At 42.1% G+C, this 14,560-nt stretch overlaps 1 protein-coding gene across 1 annotated transcript in view; it reads left to right on the plus strand.

Moving 5' to 3' along the window:
- The window catches only part of LOC104509326 (receptor-type tyrosine-protein phosphatase gamma-like), a gene marked incomplete at its 3' end in the record, with an annotated part of 119,157 nt that overhangs the window by 55,859 nt on the left and 48,738 nt on the right, over nucleotides 1-14,560 (plus strand). Inside the window, 1 exon segment of the mRNA XM_010151227.1 lies at nucleotides 912-1,007. Coding sequence (XP_010149529.1) covers nucleotides 912-1,007 — 96 coding nt within the window.

The raw sequence follows: 14,560 nt of genomic DNA on the forward strand, positions 1-14,560 counted from the left end.
GGTTGAACGACTGCTGGGGAAACAGCAGGGTGTCAGGGCGGCTGGCGGAAGTGGGAGCATAGCTAATGCGGAAAATGGAGCAAGAACCATACAGGAATTCAGAGCAGTAGCACCTACGGCCTTCTTTGAGTTGCCCTTCCTTGCTCACGGGGTGTGTGTAGTGAAGCATTGTCCGACAGCAGGGCGTAGGAAGGAAGCTACTTCTCGGTCCCCCTATATTTGTGTAACTCAGACACTTGCTCTTTGGGGTAATCATTTTTCTTACCTGCTTTCACTTTGGGTTTGCCTAATTATTATTTACTGTTCATCCTAAAATGGCATCAAAATATCTGGGTTTGTCTCACTTACAGTTTTTGCTGAGTACTAATGCTTTGGAAATAAAAGTCGTGAAATTTAACTGAAGTCAGGGAGACGTCTGACCCTAACTGATAGTCCTGAATATCAGCGGCTCATAAAAATGCATTGCTACAGAGACAGACTTTTATCTTACAAATTGCTTTAGGAGTAAAGGAATAGCTCTAAACGTTGAAATCCTTTTCAAAAATTCTCTATGTTTTTGAGATAAATAGGTTTAGCACATTTAACAGAGCAGGGGATGAGCCTGCAGTGAGCAAAGAAATGAAGAGATCCTGGCAGAAGGCACAAAGTTTACCATCTAAACAGAGTGGCCATACTGTTTATCCTTGGGTTTGTTATTAAAATGCATCGCGTTGACTCTGTTCCCTGGTTGCTGTCCCAGTAGGGCAGTCATGCTATTAATCAAGATGCTAGTTAAACAGTATTGTTCAGCAGAATTCCTTTATCTCGGGTTCATAACACTGGGTTTATGTACGACGTGTATGCATTACCTCATTTGAAATCTGTATGAATCAACACTAATGTGATTTTGTTGTTGTTTTTAATTTTTACAGATGCAGATTTACTTCTACAATCCTGATGACTTTGACAGTTTTGGAACAGCAGTTCTAGAAAACAGGGTAGTGGGAGCCATGGCTGTGTTTTTTCAAGTAAGTTTAAACAAGGGCTATATCCATAAACAAAGCATTCACCAAGTACTATTTAATTTGTTGAATTGTTTCAAGCTTAATAGATGCATCTGTTTTCTTGTTCCCACCTGTCTAAGTGAAAGATATTTCATATTGTCTAAGTGTGATTTAAAATGTAAATAAGTATATTTAGAAACGTAATGAAAAATTCTGCATGAATTGTTCTGATTTTATTGCTTCTTTACGGATGGAGTTTGGAGAACACATTTATCATGGAACTTCCTTCGCTGCTGAAACACAGTGCTAGGGTCCCCGGAATGCTAAAACCAACTGAACTGGCTCTGTTTAGAGAAAACTTAAAATTCAAACGTAGCTGGAGAGAAAATTAATCAATAAGTTTCATCAATCTTATCTGTAGCAGCTGCTTCTAAATTGTCATAGTAACAAGTTCTTGAACAGAGCAGGTTTCCAAATGAGTGAATTTATGCATCCCCCTTTTTTAAGAAGCATCCTCAAGAGCGCGGCTGCTCGGTTAGCGCATCTGTTGGTTGGACAGGCTCGAGGGCCGCGGTGTGGGGCAGAGGCTGCTGCTCGCGATGGCTGGCAGGTCAAGCCGCGTGGGCTTTCTGCCATCGTGCATCAGAGATGGAGGTTTCCCTCTGGGCAAATCCAGCGGAGGGAGTTGGAGTGACTCTGTGCCCCCAGGCTGTTGCAAGCAGAGAAGTGGCTAATGGGGATTTTGAAATATCTCAAGGTGTTGATTTTTCAAAAGAGAAGGAAGAGCAAGGGAAAATGATGGTCCTCTGTGATGCTTCATGCTAGCTTTTACTGTGGAAGAAAATGATCTTACTGTTATCTTTGTGAAGCCAGATAAAAAAGAATATGCAAATACCCATATGTAAATACCTCCCTTTTTCTTATGATGTTAGAGTGACAAGCCTGACTTTCCTGCTCAAATTAAGTAAGGTTGTCTTTTTCCATGTCACTGATTTTGATCAAATGCTTTGATAAGGAGAAAAGGACAGATCCTTGTATTGCATAAATTGCTGTAACTCTGCTGACATCAGGCTAGTGGAAGTAGGCATGTTAAATTCATCGCTGTTGAATTCTGAGCACATCTGTGGCGTTTCGTGTTAGGGTGAGGTTGGTGGAGCTGCGATAATTCACAGTGGCATAGCAGGATGATTCCCCAGACTTCTTAATCTTGATGTGCTGTGGGAAGCATTGGGCAAATTGAATTTGGCCTTACAAGGAAGAAGTTTAGAAACAGAACAACCAAAGACACGGTGAGTTGATTTATACGGCAGTGGAGAGCTGCACACTCGGTGCGCGTGCCGTGTCAGGAGCATGTGCTACGCCGTGGTGTACAAGACGTGATGGGGCATCGCCTGTCTGGAATTTAATTGCTAAATTACCCTGACGTGCTTCACATAAACCATGTGAAGCAGTGCCCCAGGTCGCACCATTTCCTAGTCTGTATGTGACGTTTATTCCATAAACTCTGGTTTTAGAGGATCTTAAAATCATAGTGGGTCTGTTTTGTATTCCCCACCTGCAAAGCCAGGTGCTGCACTAACTGCAAGTCCCACTTTGCATGATTCCAAGGGAGCCATTAAACTCACTAAAAATAACCTAAAATACTCTGTAATGCTGTTAAAAAAAACCCCATCTTTGATTGTAAGAGACCTCAGGCTCTTTAAGACCACAACCGAGTGTTGCGGTCCCCTCAGGGAAGCAGAAATCTATACTTTTCATCATTTTTAGCCCTGCAGGCCACAGGACATTAGGCTGTAAAGTCTGGATGATGGTGCAGCTGGGCTCCTTTGCTCCAGGAGCCATGAAATCTGAAGCCATTACTGCTAAACAGTCCCTGATCTCTTCCAGAAAGTTGGGGGTAAGGTAATTCTTTGACAAAGTGACCCAGGGACAACCTGCTTTGTGGGGCTGCAAAGAAATGGCACTTTTTTTTTTTTTGGTATTTTTTTCCTTGCCTTGGTTGAAATGATAGATTGGTGGCATTCCCTTAAACTCCTGGGTGTATCAGGTCTTCCTTCTGGGTAGTTCTCCTAGATGGAAAGCTGCCACGGAAGATTTGTAGAGCCCCAAGTCCCCATTCTGGAAGGGCACGTGCTGAATTCCGGCCCGTGCAAGTAAACTCCAGGGACTTCAGCGTGGCAGCTGCTGTTCTGAGGGTTTTGTGGAGTTTCTCCCGTAGATGTTGAGCTTTTGTACGTGGCACTATTAACGGATGATGGTAATCCTTTGCAGATCCGTACTGTGTTAGAGCAAGGTGCCATTCATTGCCCTGAGCTGTGTACCGTCTGCTGGAGCTGGTGAACCATGGCTTGGAAAAGCCTTTACAGGCAGTTTCGTTCAGAAATACTCGGTGTTCCTTCAGCCTTTCTCCCCAGGGTGCCGGGCGGATAAGCTTACCGTGGCTAGTAGTTCATGCAAGTGACTGAAAAGCTGTCGTTGAAAATGGATTCTTACTAACTTTGGAATGAAATGTCCCTAAGATGTCCATGGCCACATTTTGATTGGCAGCTTTGACTATCCAAGTACTAATTTCATAGTTTGTTGTTTTCCAGAACTGTAGCCCCGGCTCTAGAACACAGCTTTAAAACATGGCAGCAATAGTGGTTATACCGTTTTTGATAAATACATTAGAGAACTGAATTATGCGTGCTTTTCTATGTAAATATTTTAACACAGAAATTACTGGATAGGCTTGCCATTAAGTCAAGACTTGGATTTTTGCTAATAGGTTAATGCTGTGTTGGAATGAATGTGTGTGGCACTGACTGAATTTATAGACTGGCAGGTGTTTTTTGTTTGACTGATGTTCACAAATGTTCCTTTGAAAATCAGGTTCTCCAGTGAGTGAACATTATACTGAACTATATAATTATTGGTGAAACATTAAATAATTAAGAACCCTCTTTCCTCCTTTTTAAATAATTTAACTTGGACTATATAAGAATTTTCCTTATTGAATTCACTGTTTCAGGGGTAATTTCCAGGTAAAGTACATTGGTTCTGAACTTGGATAATTGAAGCACTTGGAACTTTGTTGTAATTGCTAATTAAATCTATGCTTTTCTCATTGCTTTCAATGTAAACTCTGCTGATAAATTCTATTTCTGTTTGCATGCTGCAGTTCAGTTGACCTAACAAATGAAAAAAAATGACTAGTTAAAACCAGGAGTCAATTCTTGACTATACAAAGGGCTAAAATTGCTCATCTCTGTATTTCGTTGTGGCTAGACCCTCGGAGGATCTCATAAAATAGCCCCGTGGGGACTCTATGGAGGGTATTCTCAATTTGCAAATGAGATGAGCTGCCCTGAAATCTCTAGCCATGCTCTGAAAGCTGGTTTTTGCATTGGAGTACGAGCTGTAAAATGAACAGGTATGGTGAGGAAAAGAGTCCCATGATACTACCCGGTCCCTTTTCTGACTGTAGCATCGCTTCAAGCGTCGAGCCGGGGTCTGTTGTACGTACAGGGGAGTGCTGCTGAAAATTCCTGCAGACTTTGGTTCTGTAGCTGTGTATTTGGGGCAGAATGATGCGCCTCACTGGGAAGCACCACACAAAAGCTTGCACCATGCCGTGGTGTTTCCTCCAAGATCTCTCTTGTCCTCGCTGGGGCCGCAGTAAGAGAGGAGCAAAGTGACTTTAGGCAGCTCTGATCTTTTTAGTTCAAATTATTTTAAAAGCTATTCAGCTGGAACAAGCTGCAGAGGAGAGAAGGGAACTGCAGCCTGCTGGTGTCAGGTGTAATGGGTGTTAAGGCCCATAAGTGTGCTTCACTGAGGGTCGGGGAATCAGTGGGAAAAATGGCTTTTTGCTTTAAGTGTGAGTGTCTGTAGAAAAAATTCAGTGTGTTTCAAGAAGGAGAGAGGATCAGGTTATTAAACAGCAGTGTGAGTCAAAAAGTTCTGGGGTGTTTGTTGTTAAAGAGAACTTGTTTGTTATTTTAGCTAAAATCCGAGGTAATGCCAATGATTTCTCTTTGGGTCCTGACGAGTGTTTCGGAGGAAAACAGAATGACTGTTCCTGTCAGTACTGGCGTTACTTGGTGTTTCTGCGGGAGAAAGTAGTGTTGGTGGAGGAGGTTGAATGTGCACCTAACGGGAACAGGGGGTGCACGTGCTCGACACCAGCCCGCGTGAGGTTTGGCTTGTACTTCATGATGTTGTGGCTCAGGGCCTCGGTTAATTGTCAGGCTGAGCCCGTTCTGAGCCAAGGTGGGAGTGGAAGGGAAGGCCCAGATCCCTTAGCAGTTTGCAAGTCATCCGTTCATAGGTACACGTGTAACACAGATTTACAAGTCACATTTGGAATGGGTGGTTACTTGGATTAAATGCATCCAGACATATTGCACGGCTCTGTTTTAACCATCTAACAATGTCATTCACTGCACACTTCACTACTCGCTTTATTAAAGCCAAACTTAAGTGTGTTCAAAACAAACATATTGCTTTTGCATTTGAAATATTCATCTTTGGGGCCTGCGGTAGATTCATTACAGCGGAGAATACTTCATTCCTTGATTACTGCTGTGAAAAGACACAATACTGATTCCCTAAGCACTCATCAAATATTCGATAGCTCAGAAATTCAGGAGGAGGTGATGGAATTCTTGTTCCTACGGGGAGGGCATATAAATCTATTTTATTATTTGCAAAGAAAACCATCAGTGATTAGTTACTGTATCTCAGGTACTCAAACAAATCATCTCTAAAGAAGTTAAAGTAAAAATGAATTTTAAAAGAACTTTTAGCAATGCTTTCATCATTAAAATTATCTTCCTAATGATGAGTGATGTTGATACCTCGACCGCTCAAGAGCTTTAGCAGTGCAGGGCTAGATTTTTAAAGGTAATTAGGTACTTGGCAGAAAATAAGCAACTAACGGTATTTTTAAAAGCATGTGAGATGAAAATCAAGGGTTCTACAGCTCTTTTTCTGGGATGCCATTCTTAATTCTCTTTTCCAATACTAACATATTTTTTAAGGTTGTTGAAAAAAATACTGTGTAGGACTTTTAACTTTTAGGTCTATGGGTGAGTTATTTGTGTGTAAATGTCTTTATATTTACTGCTAGCTCAGGTATGCAGAGATTTGTTTTTCAGTAAAACAAACAGTAATTTGGCCTTGCTTTTTGTAAGTTTTTTTTGGTAGTAGTTCTTGGTGTGCTTCGTGAAGGCAATAACTCACTTTTCACAGGGACCTGAATGAGCTAAACACAGAATAAATCAGTGGAACACCATCAAAGCCACTGAATATTTGGCACAAATACACTTTTTTCTAATGTATATTCCTCAATTAACAGAATTCAGCTTTTAACTTGCCTAGGAGCCTTTTTTTCCCCTCTTCTTCCCTTTCATTAGCTGTTTCATGTGTTTTCTGTCATAACCAAATAAATTTGGTAAGTGCTTAGAATGCAGCAGCTATTGAGAAAACCATACATGGTGGGGGACCATGTTCCCAGGTCCACGTCTCGATTCCCAGCAGTTCCCCAATTCCACCCGTCTGGTGCTCAGACTTTGAAAAAGCATTGCAGTAAACCGAGTTTGATTTTGAAAATGAGACTGGACAGAGGTGTGCCCCTTTCCTGAAACATTATATCCGTCCCCATGAAGCATAATCAGGGCTTATTCAGTGTTTAGGCAGTATCTTAAAGGTGATTTGCAGTAGTTCAAATAACATGTAGCATCGTTAAGATGCAGGGCATCATCCAGAGTCATTGAGAGGCTTTTCATTTATTTTAATAGACTTCAGATACAGGTAAAGACCTTAAAATTAAATTACAGTATTAATTCTTGTAATGGTTACATTCGAACCCATGGTGTTTTATTAATACTAGCTTATGAATAATAAAACTATTTTTATTGATTAGCAGTATTATTTAGTAATTTGTACAGGGGCTTTTTTTATTATCTTTAGTACATGAAAATGTGTGCAGGTTAAAGGTACCTCTTCAGTGCCTTTGGAAAGTATCTTTTGTATTTATCAAAGTGTATGCGTAGGTACTGGTAACTCTGCAACAGAAGACAAGGAAAACAGTTTGAAATACCTTCTGACTCACTGAAGTCCAGTTCTGTAGCATTTTTTTAAATTGTCACAGCTATTTAAAACTCTTAGTTGTTACTAATAAAAGCAATACTACAGCCTGTAAGTCATTGAGGAATAATAGAGAGATATAAAGTAGCTACTCCAACACATAAAGGATGAGCAAATCAGAGTAGGTAGGCATGGTAAATACAGTACTGAAAGTACATTTTTCTGAGAAACAAATTGTACGGTAGATATGATGATGTATAAGAATATAAAGCATGTCTAGAGCGAAAAAGGATTCTCCTAGTTTTCCAGTAATTAAATGGAAATAAAATTATCAAAATACAAAAGTGATCTTGAGTCATGGAGAATTTTAATATAAAATTATGAGAGGTTCTTAAAGTCTGTTAGAGTTGGGTTGAGTTCAGTATGTGAATGGCACTGAACAGCTCCAGAGGTGGTCTCTTTAGCCAAAAGATGCAAGTTTTGGTGCTTAACGATCAGCATTCATGCTGATCAAAAACCACTTGCACTGAAAGCCTTTTGACTGGAATTTGAGTTTCGGTAGAAGACCAAAATTAATGGAAAGTGTCTGTTTCTAAAAATTATATTCTACCTTTGCATTAAAGAAAATAAAAATAATTTTTTTATTTAACTAAGCTCAAAACTCAGATTTTTATTTCAACTTCTGTTAAAGTTTCCTTGGCAAATATGAATATTTTTGAATATTTTATGTAAAAGAAGAAAGAAAGGAGAGAACAGATGGGGAATAGCTCTGTGGGTAAAAAAGTGTGTGTATATATATATAGTTTCCATTTTGGTGATTATTGAGTTTCAAGTGCTTAACGATGAGGCTTTAACTTTATTCCGATGCACACCTTTGTCCAGATTTGTCATGCTTCTGATGTTTAATAGTAAAATTGCAGTTTACAGTAGAGATTTTTTTTAAAAAAAAAGGTTTCTGTAATAAGGTTCTTCATCCTTTATTTTAGTACATAAATGGGGAGGCTGACTCTCGAGTACTAAGCAGCCAGTTCCTGAGGAAGTCATGAGTTTACTCGGGAAGCTTCCAGAGGTTTTAGCTGTGGGTGAGATGGGCAGAGCTGCAGCCCTCCCCTAAAGATCATTGCTTGGAGCAGGGCCGAGAAGCAGGTAACGAAGCGGCAGATTGTTGGGGTGAGCCCTGGGACTTCACGGTGCCAAAGCCACTGGCGCTTTGGGAATCCCTGGGGTCATAGAATCACAGACTGGTTTGGGTTGGAGGGGACCTTAAAGCCCACCCAGTCCCACCCCCTGCCATGGGCAGGGACACCTTCCACTAGACCAGGTTGCTCCAAGTCTCATCCAGCCTGGCCTTGGACACTCCCAGGCATGGGGCATCCGTGCTGTCAGCCCTGTGCTGCTGGCCTTCAGGAACGAGCACTCTGGAAGTGAGCTGAATTGCACTGACGAAACGCTGGCCCTTTTCCCTGGGGCTTTTTTTTTTCCTCATGTGTTTTGTTTTTTTCCTGCATTAAGTGATCTTCAATACTCCAGACTTTCTGTCCACTGACAACAGCACCGATAATGTGCCTTTGCTGCTGGGGTCACGGTGCAGAGCCAGGGATCCCAGTAATCCCTCATTTCTGAACCCACACAAACACGAGCAAAATTCTTCTGGGTTTGCAGCGTACCGTGGGTTCAGGCTTTCGCATTCCCGTGGCTGTGCATTTGTCATGGCTTATCTTACAGATAAGCCATGCATCCCGTGGCTAAACCTGGGACTGCTGAGCGCGGAGGTGTTCACACAGCACCCGAGCGAGCGTGCTTGGAGGAACGAGGTACGGACGCGTGAGCGAAAGTGGGGCTGGATGTGGAGGCAGACAGACTGGCGGGGTGGCTGAAACAGATCGTTCTTGGAAGCAAACACATCGTTCTGCTTCTGGTTGCCTGTGTTCTGCCAAGAGGCATTTGCAGTCTCTAGATCATGATGGCTGCAACCTGCTGTGTTGAAACTTTTCTATCCACAGGCTGACTGTGCAGTGTAGAAGGATAATCTACCTTATGTGCACTTATCTTCTTCAGTGCCCAAGCAATCAGCTTCCTTTCCCGTCTTCTCTTCAGCTCTAGGAACTCCTTCATGGTATTTTCCAATAAAGCAGAGGAGCAGGAAGCCAGATTTTATGTCTGTGACCTCTGAAATGCAATACTTTCAATTAAAGCCTTTTTGTTAGGTTGAGTTTTAAGGAATATGGGCTGTACAGAAAGCAGTGTCATGTGGTTCTTTTCACAGTGCAGAGCGAAATATCAGAATGCACAGAGAGTCTGTGAGTTTTATTTTGGTTTTAATCTCTGAGATATCTTCAGAAATTCAACTTCCAAAGTGTCTGAAAAAAACCTTTTTCCCTCCTCCCCAAATGCTCTGTAGAAGCTTCGTTACCTGCAAAGTCTGAGATCATAACTCGTAACTTGTGCTGTGGCTTCTCTGGTTTGGATGCAGTAGCAAGGAGGGAGCCTAAAAATGGTGACGGGTTATCGAGTGACTTCTGCTTTTTGTGATACATCACGGTCCGTTGCTCCGATTTATTCAATAGAAACATCACAGATGTTGATGCTAGGAAGGAGCTGTAAACTTTCTTTCTGTTGAGAGGACCTGGACTCCAAAGCTGTGCAGCGCTACAAATTTGAAAAGCACTCTCTGTGTATTTTATGGGGTCTCTCCTCGATGTCTTGAGCTCTCTGCCATAACCATGCGAGCTGGCTGTGTGCGTTGCACGGGGAATAGATCTCTGCGCTCGTCTAGTTTAATGTTCGTTTGAATGTCAGGATCACTCTGTTTACAGCATTGTAAATGTTTCTGACTTGCAGTTTTTTGCTTTCCAAATGCTTCTTAATTGATTAATGTATTACGATTAATCCCAAGTGGGATGCCATTATTAACTTGCTTCATTAAATTACATACCAATTTGTTAGCCGTAATTCTCATAATTGTCCCCTCATATTTTAGTGGGTTTATTTGAATAACTTGCCCTAAGAACTTGCTCAGCATGCATTTGGGTATTCCTTTGCCTCCCTTTCCTTCCTCTCAACCTTGATGTTCAAAAGTGGAGTCAGTTTAGGAATATTTAAAGTGTCTAGTGTCATCATCTTAAACACAGTAATTTACTTCTCTGTGATTTAAAAATAGCCTGTCTTAAAAAAAATAAATAATCCCTTTTGTAGCCATGCCGTAAAAATCTTTAAATTGATAGAAAAATATCTTGCGGAGGTTTCATTACCAGACTCCTGAAAATGACACTTAGATGTCTAATATGTAAAAATTACAGTCGTCAGTCTGTAATCTCACCCCCTCCGTGGCTCGGGAAGATTGATACTCAGGAAGTCTGCTGATTATAACCATTAGACTAAAAAACAAATTAGTTTCCTAACTACAGTCATGCCTTTTGCATTTTACTCTCTGGTGTGCTTTCTTGATGCATCGCGTTGTCCCTCCATCAAACACGACAAGGCAGACCCAGAGCTGGGTGCCAGGAGAGCTGGGTCGAAGTGGGGGACCCCCAGCCTTCACGCTCCCGAGGCTCGCCTGTTGTCTGCTTCAGGGGAGGGACAACAGCCCCTCGTAGAGACTCTGTGTCATTGAGCGTTGAGAAGCCGTTGAACGTGGCTTATTTTCTTTGCTGCCAGTCCCTTTTCTCCTGTGACAGAAACGATTGCTTCATCCCCTTCCTTCCTACATGTTCCAAATGTAGTGCATTTTAACTTGACCTTTTTTGTTTAAGAAAAAGAGAAAAGCTGGAAATACAGCATCTATTTTTTGCTATCCAAGTCTTCGGAGAGTTTTGCTAGAATTGGTGTTAGTTACAGAATGAAAGGAGATGGCAAAGCTGTACGTTCAGCTCCTTTCTCTCTCCCAAAGGCAGCAGCTGCCTCTAAGTCCCTGTTTTGTCCCTGTTGTTGAACATCCACCCTGGATTGCAGGAAGGTAATTTTTATATGTCTGCCTACCTCTTGTAGATTTAATTCAGGTTCTTTTTCTTCAAAACCTATCATCTGTAGCCATCCAGGACTCGTTCCCCATTTGTCTCTCGGGGGACTAATCAAGTATATTACATGTGGTTTACGTTTATGGGATGTAGGTGCAGAAATCTGACATTTAAATCGGGAAACTCCAGCTCCCCACTCCACACGTTGCCCAGTTCTGCAGGGTTTTGCATAGGATTTGTGTGCCCCTTAGAAAAGTAACTCATCCTCTGTATCTTCCATGAAAGTGTTGATTCTTCACATGGTTCTGGTTACCAGTTAGTATTATGGCACGTTTTAAGTGAAGGTGAGCACAGGATCTATTCAGAAATGATTGCCTAGTTTCACTTTGTGCCATAAAAGAGAGATTGGTTGTAAAGTCTGAATGTGTAAAATAGATGGGTAAAATTGGGTCTTCCTTTGCCTTTAGATCTTCTGGCTCAGATGAAAAAAAGTTATTCTTATTAAATTTAAGCTGTTCTGCCTGAAGAATTATTGCTGAAGCTCTCAGATGTAACAGTGCCAGGTTTCTCCTAGTATTGGTAGTAATAAACAACGCAAGCTTCAGACAGAATTTCCTGGGTAGCATACCAAATGTTCCAGAAAACCTTCTCGGACAGCAGCTAATACATTTTTAATACAAATAAAACATAATTCTTTAGTCTTGTTTCAGTTTGATCCCTAAGGTAGAAAAAGTATACTGACTATGCATAATTTATGTATTTGTTTGAAGTGTTTATCCAGATACTCCATTCACCAAGTCTCTTTTTGTTAATAGGTTGCTGGGAGATGTAAGAATCACTTTGGGCTCGCGTTGTACAAATAAATGGAACGTGGCACTTTGTACAAGTGGTGAGGTGGTTACGCAGTCATCCTCATCCTGCCCTCGTCCACGCTGCCCACCCCATCCATCCTTAGCCAGGTCACACAACAGGTCCGACTGAAATGTCAGCATAGTTTCCCAGGTTGTGTGAGGTGTGAGAATATGGGAGCCGGCAAGGGAGGGAAGAGGAGAGGTTGGGAGCCCACCCCACCCCTTTTGGGGACAGCATGGGTTGGCGTCGAGTTGTCGTGTCCATGTAAGCACCACCCCGGTTATTACCGATGATTAGTGTGGTGTATAATTCCTGACCTTTACACATGATGCAGATGCAGGAAAAGATCCCTCAGTAATTTAATTACAATCTATCCCACCTTACTGTAAATCCAGTGTTACAGGATTCTGCTGAAGGTCGAGTTGTTGCTGGTTTTTGTCATCTGTAGTTGCTGTGCTGCAGGACAACTGTGGGAGAGATGATTATCGAGGGGTTTCTGAGCTGGTGGCTTTCTTTCCAGGGGTCAAAGAAAGGCAATGAAAGTAAATCAGAGTCGTGTCTGGTCCCTTTCTTTATGTCTTTGTACAGAGGTGGACATTTGTATGTATGGCTGATGGCTTAACTGATAATGCTGATGGCATATCACCCCCCAAAATAATTCTGCAGCCGAGATGGCGGCTTGCCCAGAGCAATCCTCGTATCTGATGTTTTACGTCCTGTGAATCCAAATCAGGAATCTTCGAGTTCACAGGGTGGAGGCCAGGGTGCACAAACCTGGGAGCCCTTTTACAGCACGATTTCAGTAGCTTTCAGATGGATCGTCTACATCTGAGATGCACTGACAAGCACGCTAATCCAAAATGAGCTAAATGGCCCTGGTTTGGGTAATACTGAACCTGCCTTTGTTTTACGTTCAGGTGTGCTTGTATCAGAGTTCCCAGAACAGAACCAGCAAAGAGGCTGGGATGTGCTTCTATGCACATTAAGCTCTACTGGAGACAGGTGAGAGTCAAGAATGCCAATCACCATCTTATGCTGTGCCAAAAATTGAAATAGGTGTTAAAGAGAGATTGCTTAAATCTGTTTGCAGCACCTCTGAACAGCGAGTTGTTGGAGGCTTGCAAGATGGAGCGGGGTTTTTCCCATGAGCTTACCATGTTTACAACTCCTTCGCAGCTCCGGGAACACTGAGAAGCCGGGGAAAAGCTGCCTGGCTGATACCATCAGAAAAGTATTTGGCTGCTGATTGTAACTACACCGTTTCTGCGCATCAAAAATGCATTGTAATGTAGTCTTTGTCAGGAGTAGAGAGACTTTCTGAAAGAAGGTATTGGTTTTGCAACATCTGTACTGTATCAAATGAAGCCTAACTGGAGATTCGGCAAACTGTTCTTTATGAGTAAAGCAAAATGATGTTCCACTTTAGCAAGTAGCTTGGTTATTAGAAAGCTCAGTCTTGCTCCTGATAAAATGGATTTTTCCAGTGTAAAATTCGTCTTTACTTGCTGCAAGAATATTGCTAAAACAGATTAAATTTGGATCTCGGTGTATTTTATAGTGTGTCTCATGTTATTTTAAGGCTGTAAATATATTAGCTGGTCTGTAAGCTTCACTTAAGTTACTGCTTTCTGGGGTTTTGAAGAAATAGGATCACGTTATGCAGGAATCAGGATGATTGAATTAAATCACCCCTTTTGATATTTATTTTCCCTCAGGATCACGCTACCAGATCACTATTTAAAAACATCTGTATGGGTAAGCGTTGATTAGGAAGCAAAGCTCCTTAACCATACCAGCTACGCTGGTAATGTTTTGTACTTTATATGTGGTTTGTATGGCCTTATGGACGTGCCTGTGTATTAGCAGCAGGCAACATACAATTATTTTCTTACTCCTTCCTCCCTCCTGCCTACTTTGCCACCTGGCAAACCTTCTTTCTCATATCTGGATCCTATAAAAACATCTAACATCATTTGAAATGCTCATGTGTGAAACATGATTAGACTACATAAATCACTTCGCAAAGATTTCCCCCCCCCCCCCTCCAGTATTTTGTATTCTAAACTGCTAAAACCGCATGCTTTTATGTTCCGCTGCGTTTCATGGCAGACACGAGCGGGCAGGTAGTTCCTCTCTTGGATGCACCGGTCTTGTTAAGGACTCTCCAAAGTGCATACCAGTCAAATTAAGCTTGAGGTTAACGTTTTGGAATGCTCTCCTCTTGCCAACTCATTACCAGTGATACGGCAAAGCAAACTATGGCCTTCTGCTCTTCCAGGTATCTACAGAGATTTATTATGTTTTGGCTAATAAGCTTACCTTCGCTGGTAGCGCCCGGCCCACCCCGCCTCTTATGGCTGAGCTTGACTCTTCTCATACCTTGGGCAGAGAACTAAAGGCCAGAAGTAGAAGCTGGCTTTTAAAGCTGTCTAGACAGAGCTGTTTGGTGGTCCCTGTGTTGTGGATGGAAACATCCATCATTTCTGAGTCTAAGCTCGCTCGTTATCTAGACCTGCTCTGCACGACCCCTCCGGGCGATACCGAATCCTCTCTGTGGTGCGGGGATGATGTCCGGGCAGGTGGCACCACCTCGCCGTGGCCATATGGGCACTCGGGTTTTAGAGGAACTTGGTCTGTGCATCAGTACAGCTGGCTGCTCCCACACCTGTCTGATGGAGCTGCTGAAAGGCTGTATAAATT

The sequence above is a fragment of the Eurypyga helias genome, unplaced genomic scaffold (genome assembly GCF_000690775.1).
Source record: "Eurypyga helias isolate BGI_N326 unplaced genomic scaffold, ASM69077v1 scaffold90, whole genome shotgun sequence".
Taxonomy (NCBI): Eukaryota; Metazoa; Chordata; class Aves; order Eurypygiformes; family Eurypygidae; genus Eurypyga; species Eurypyga helias.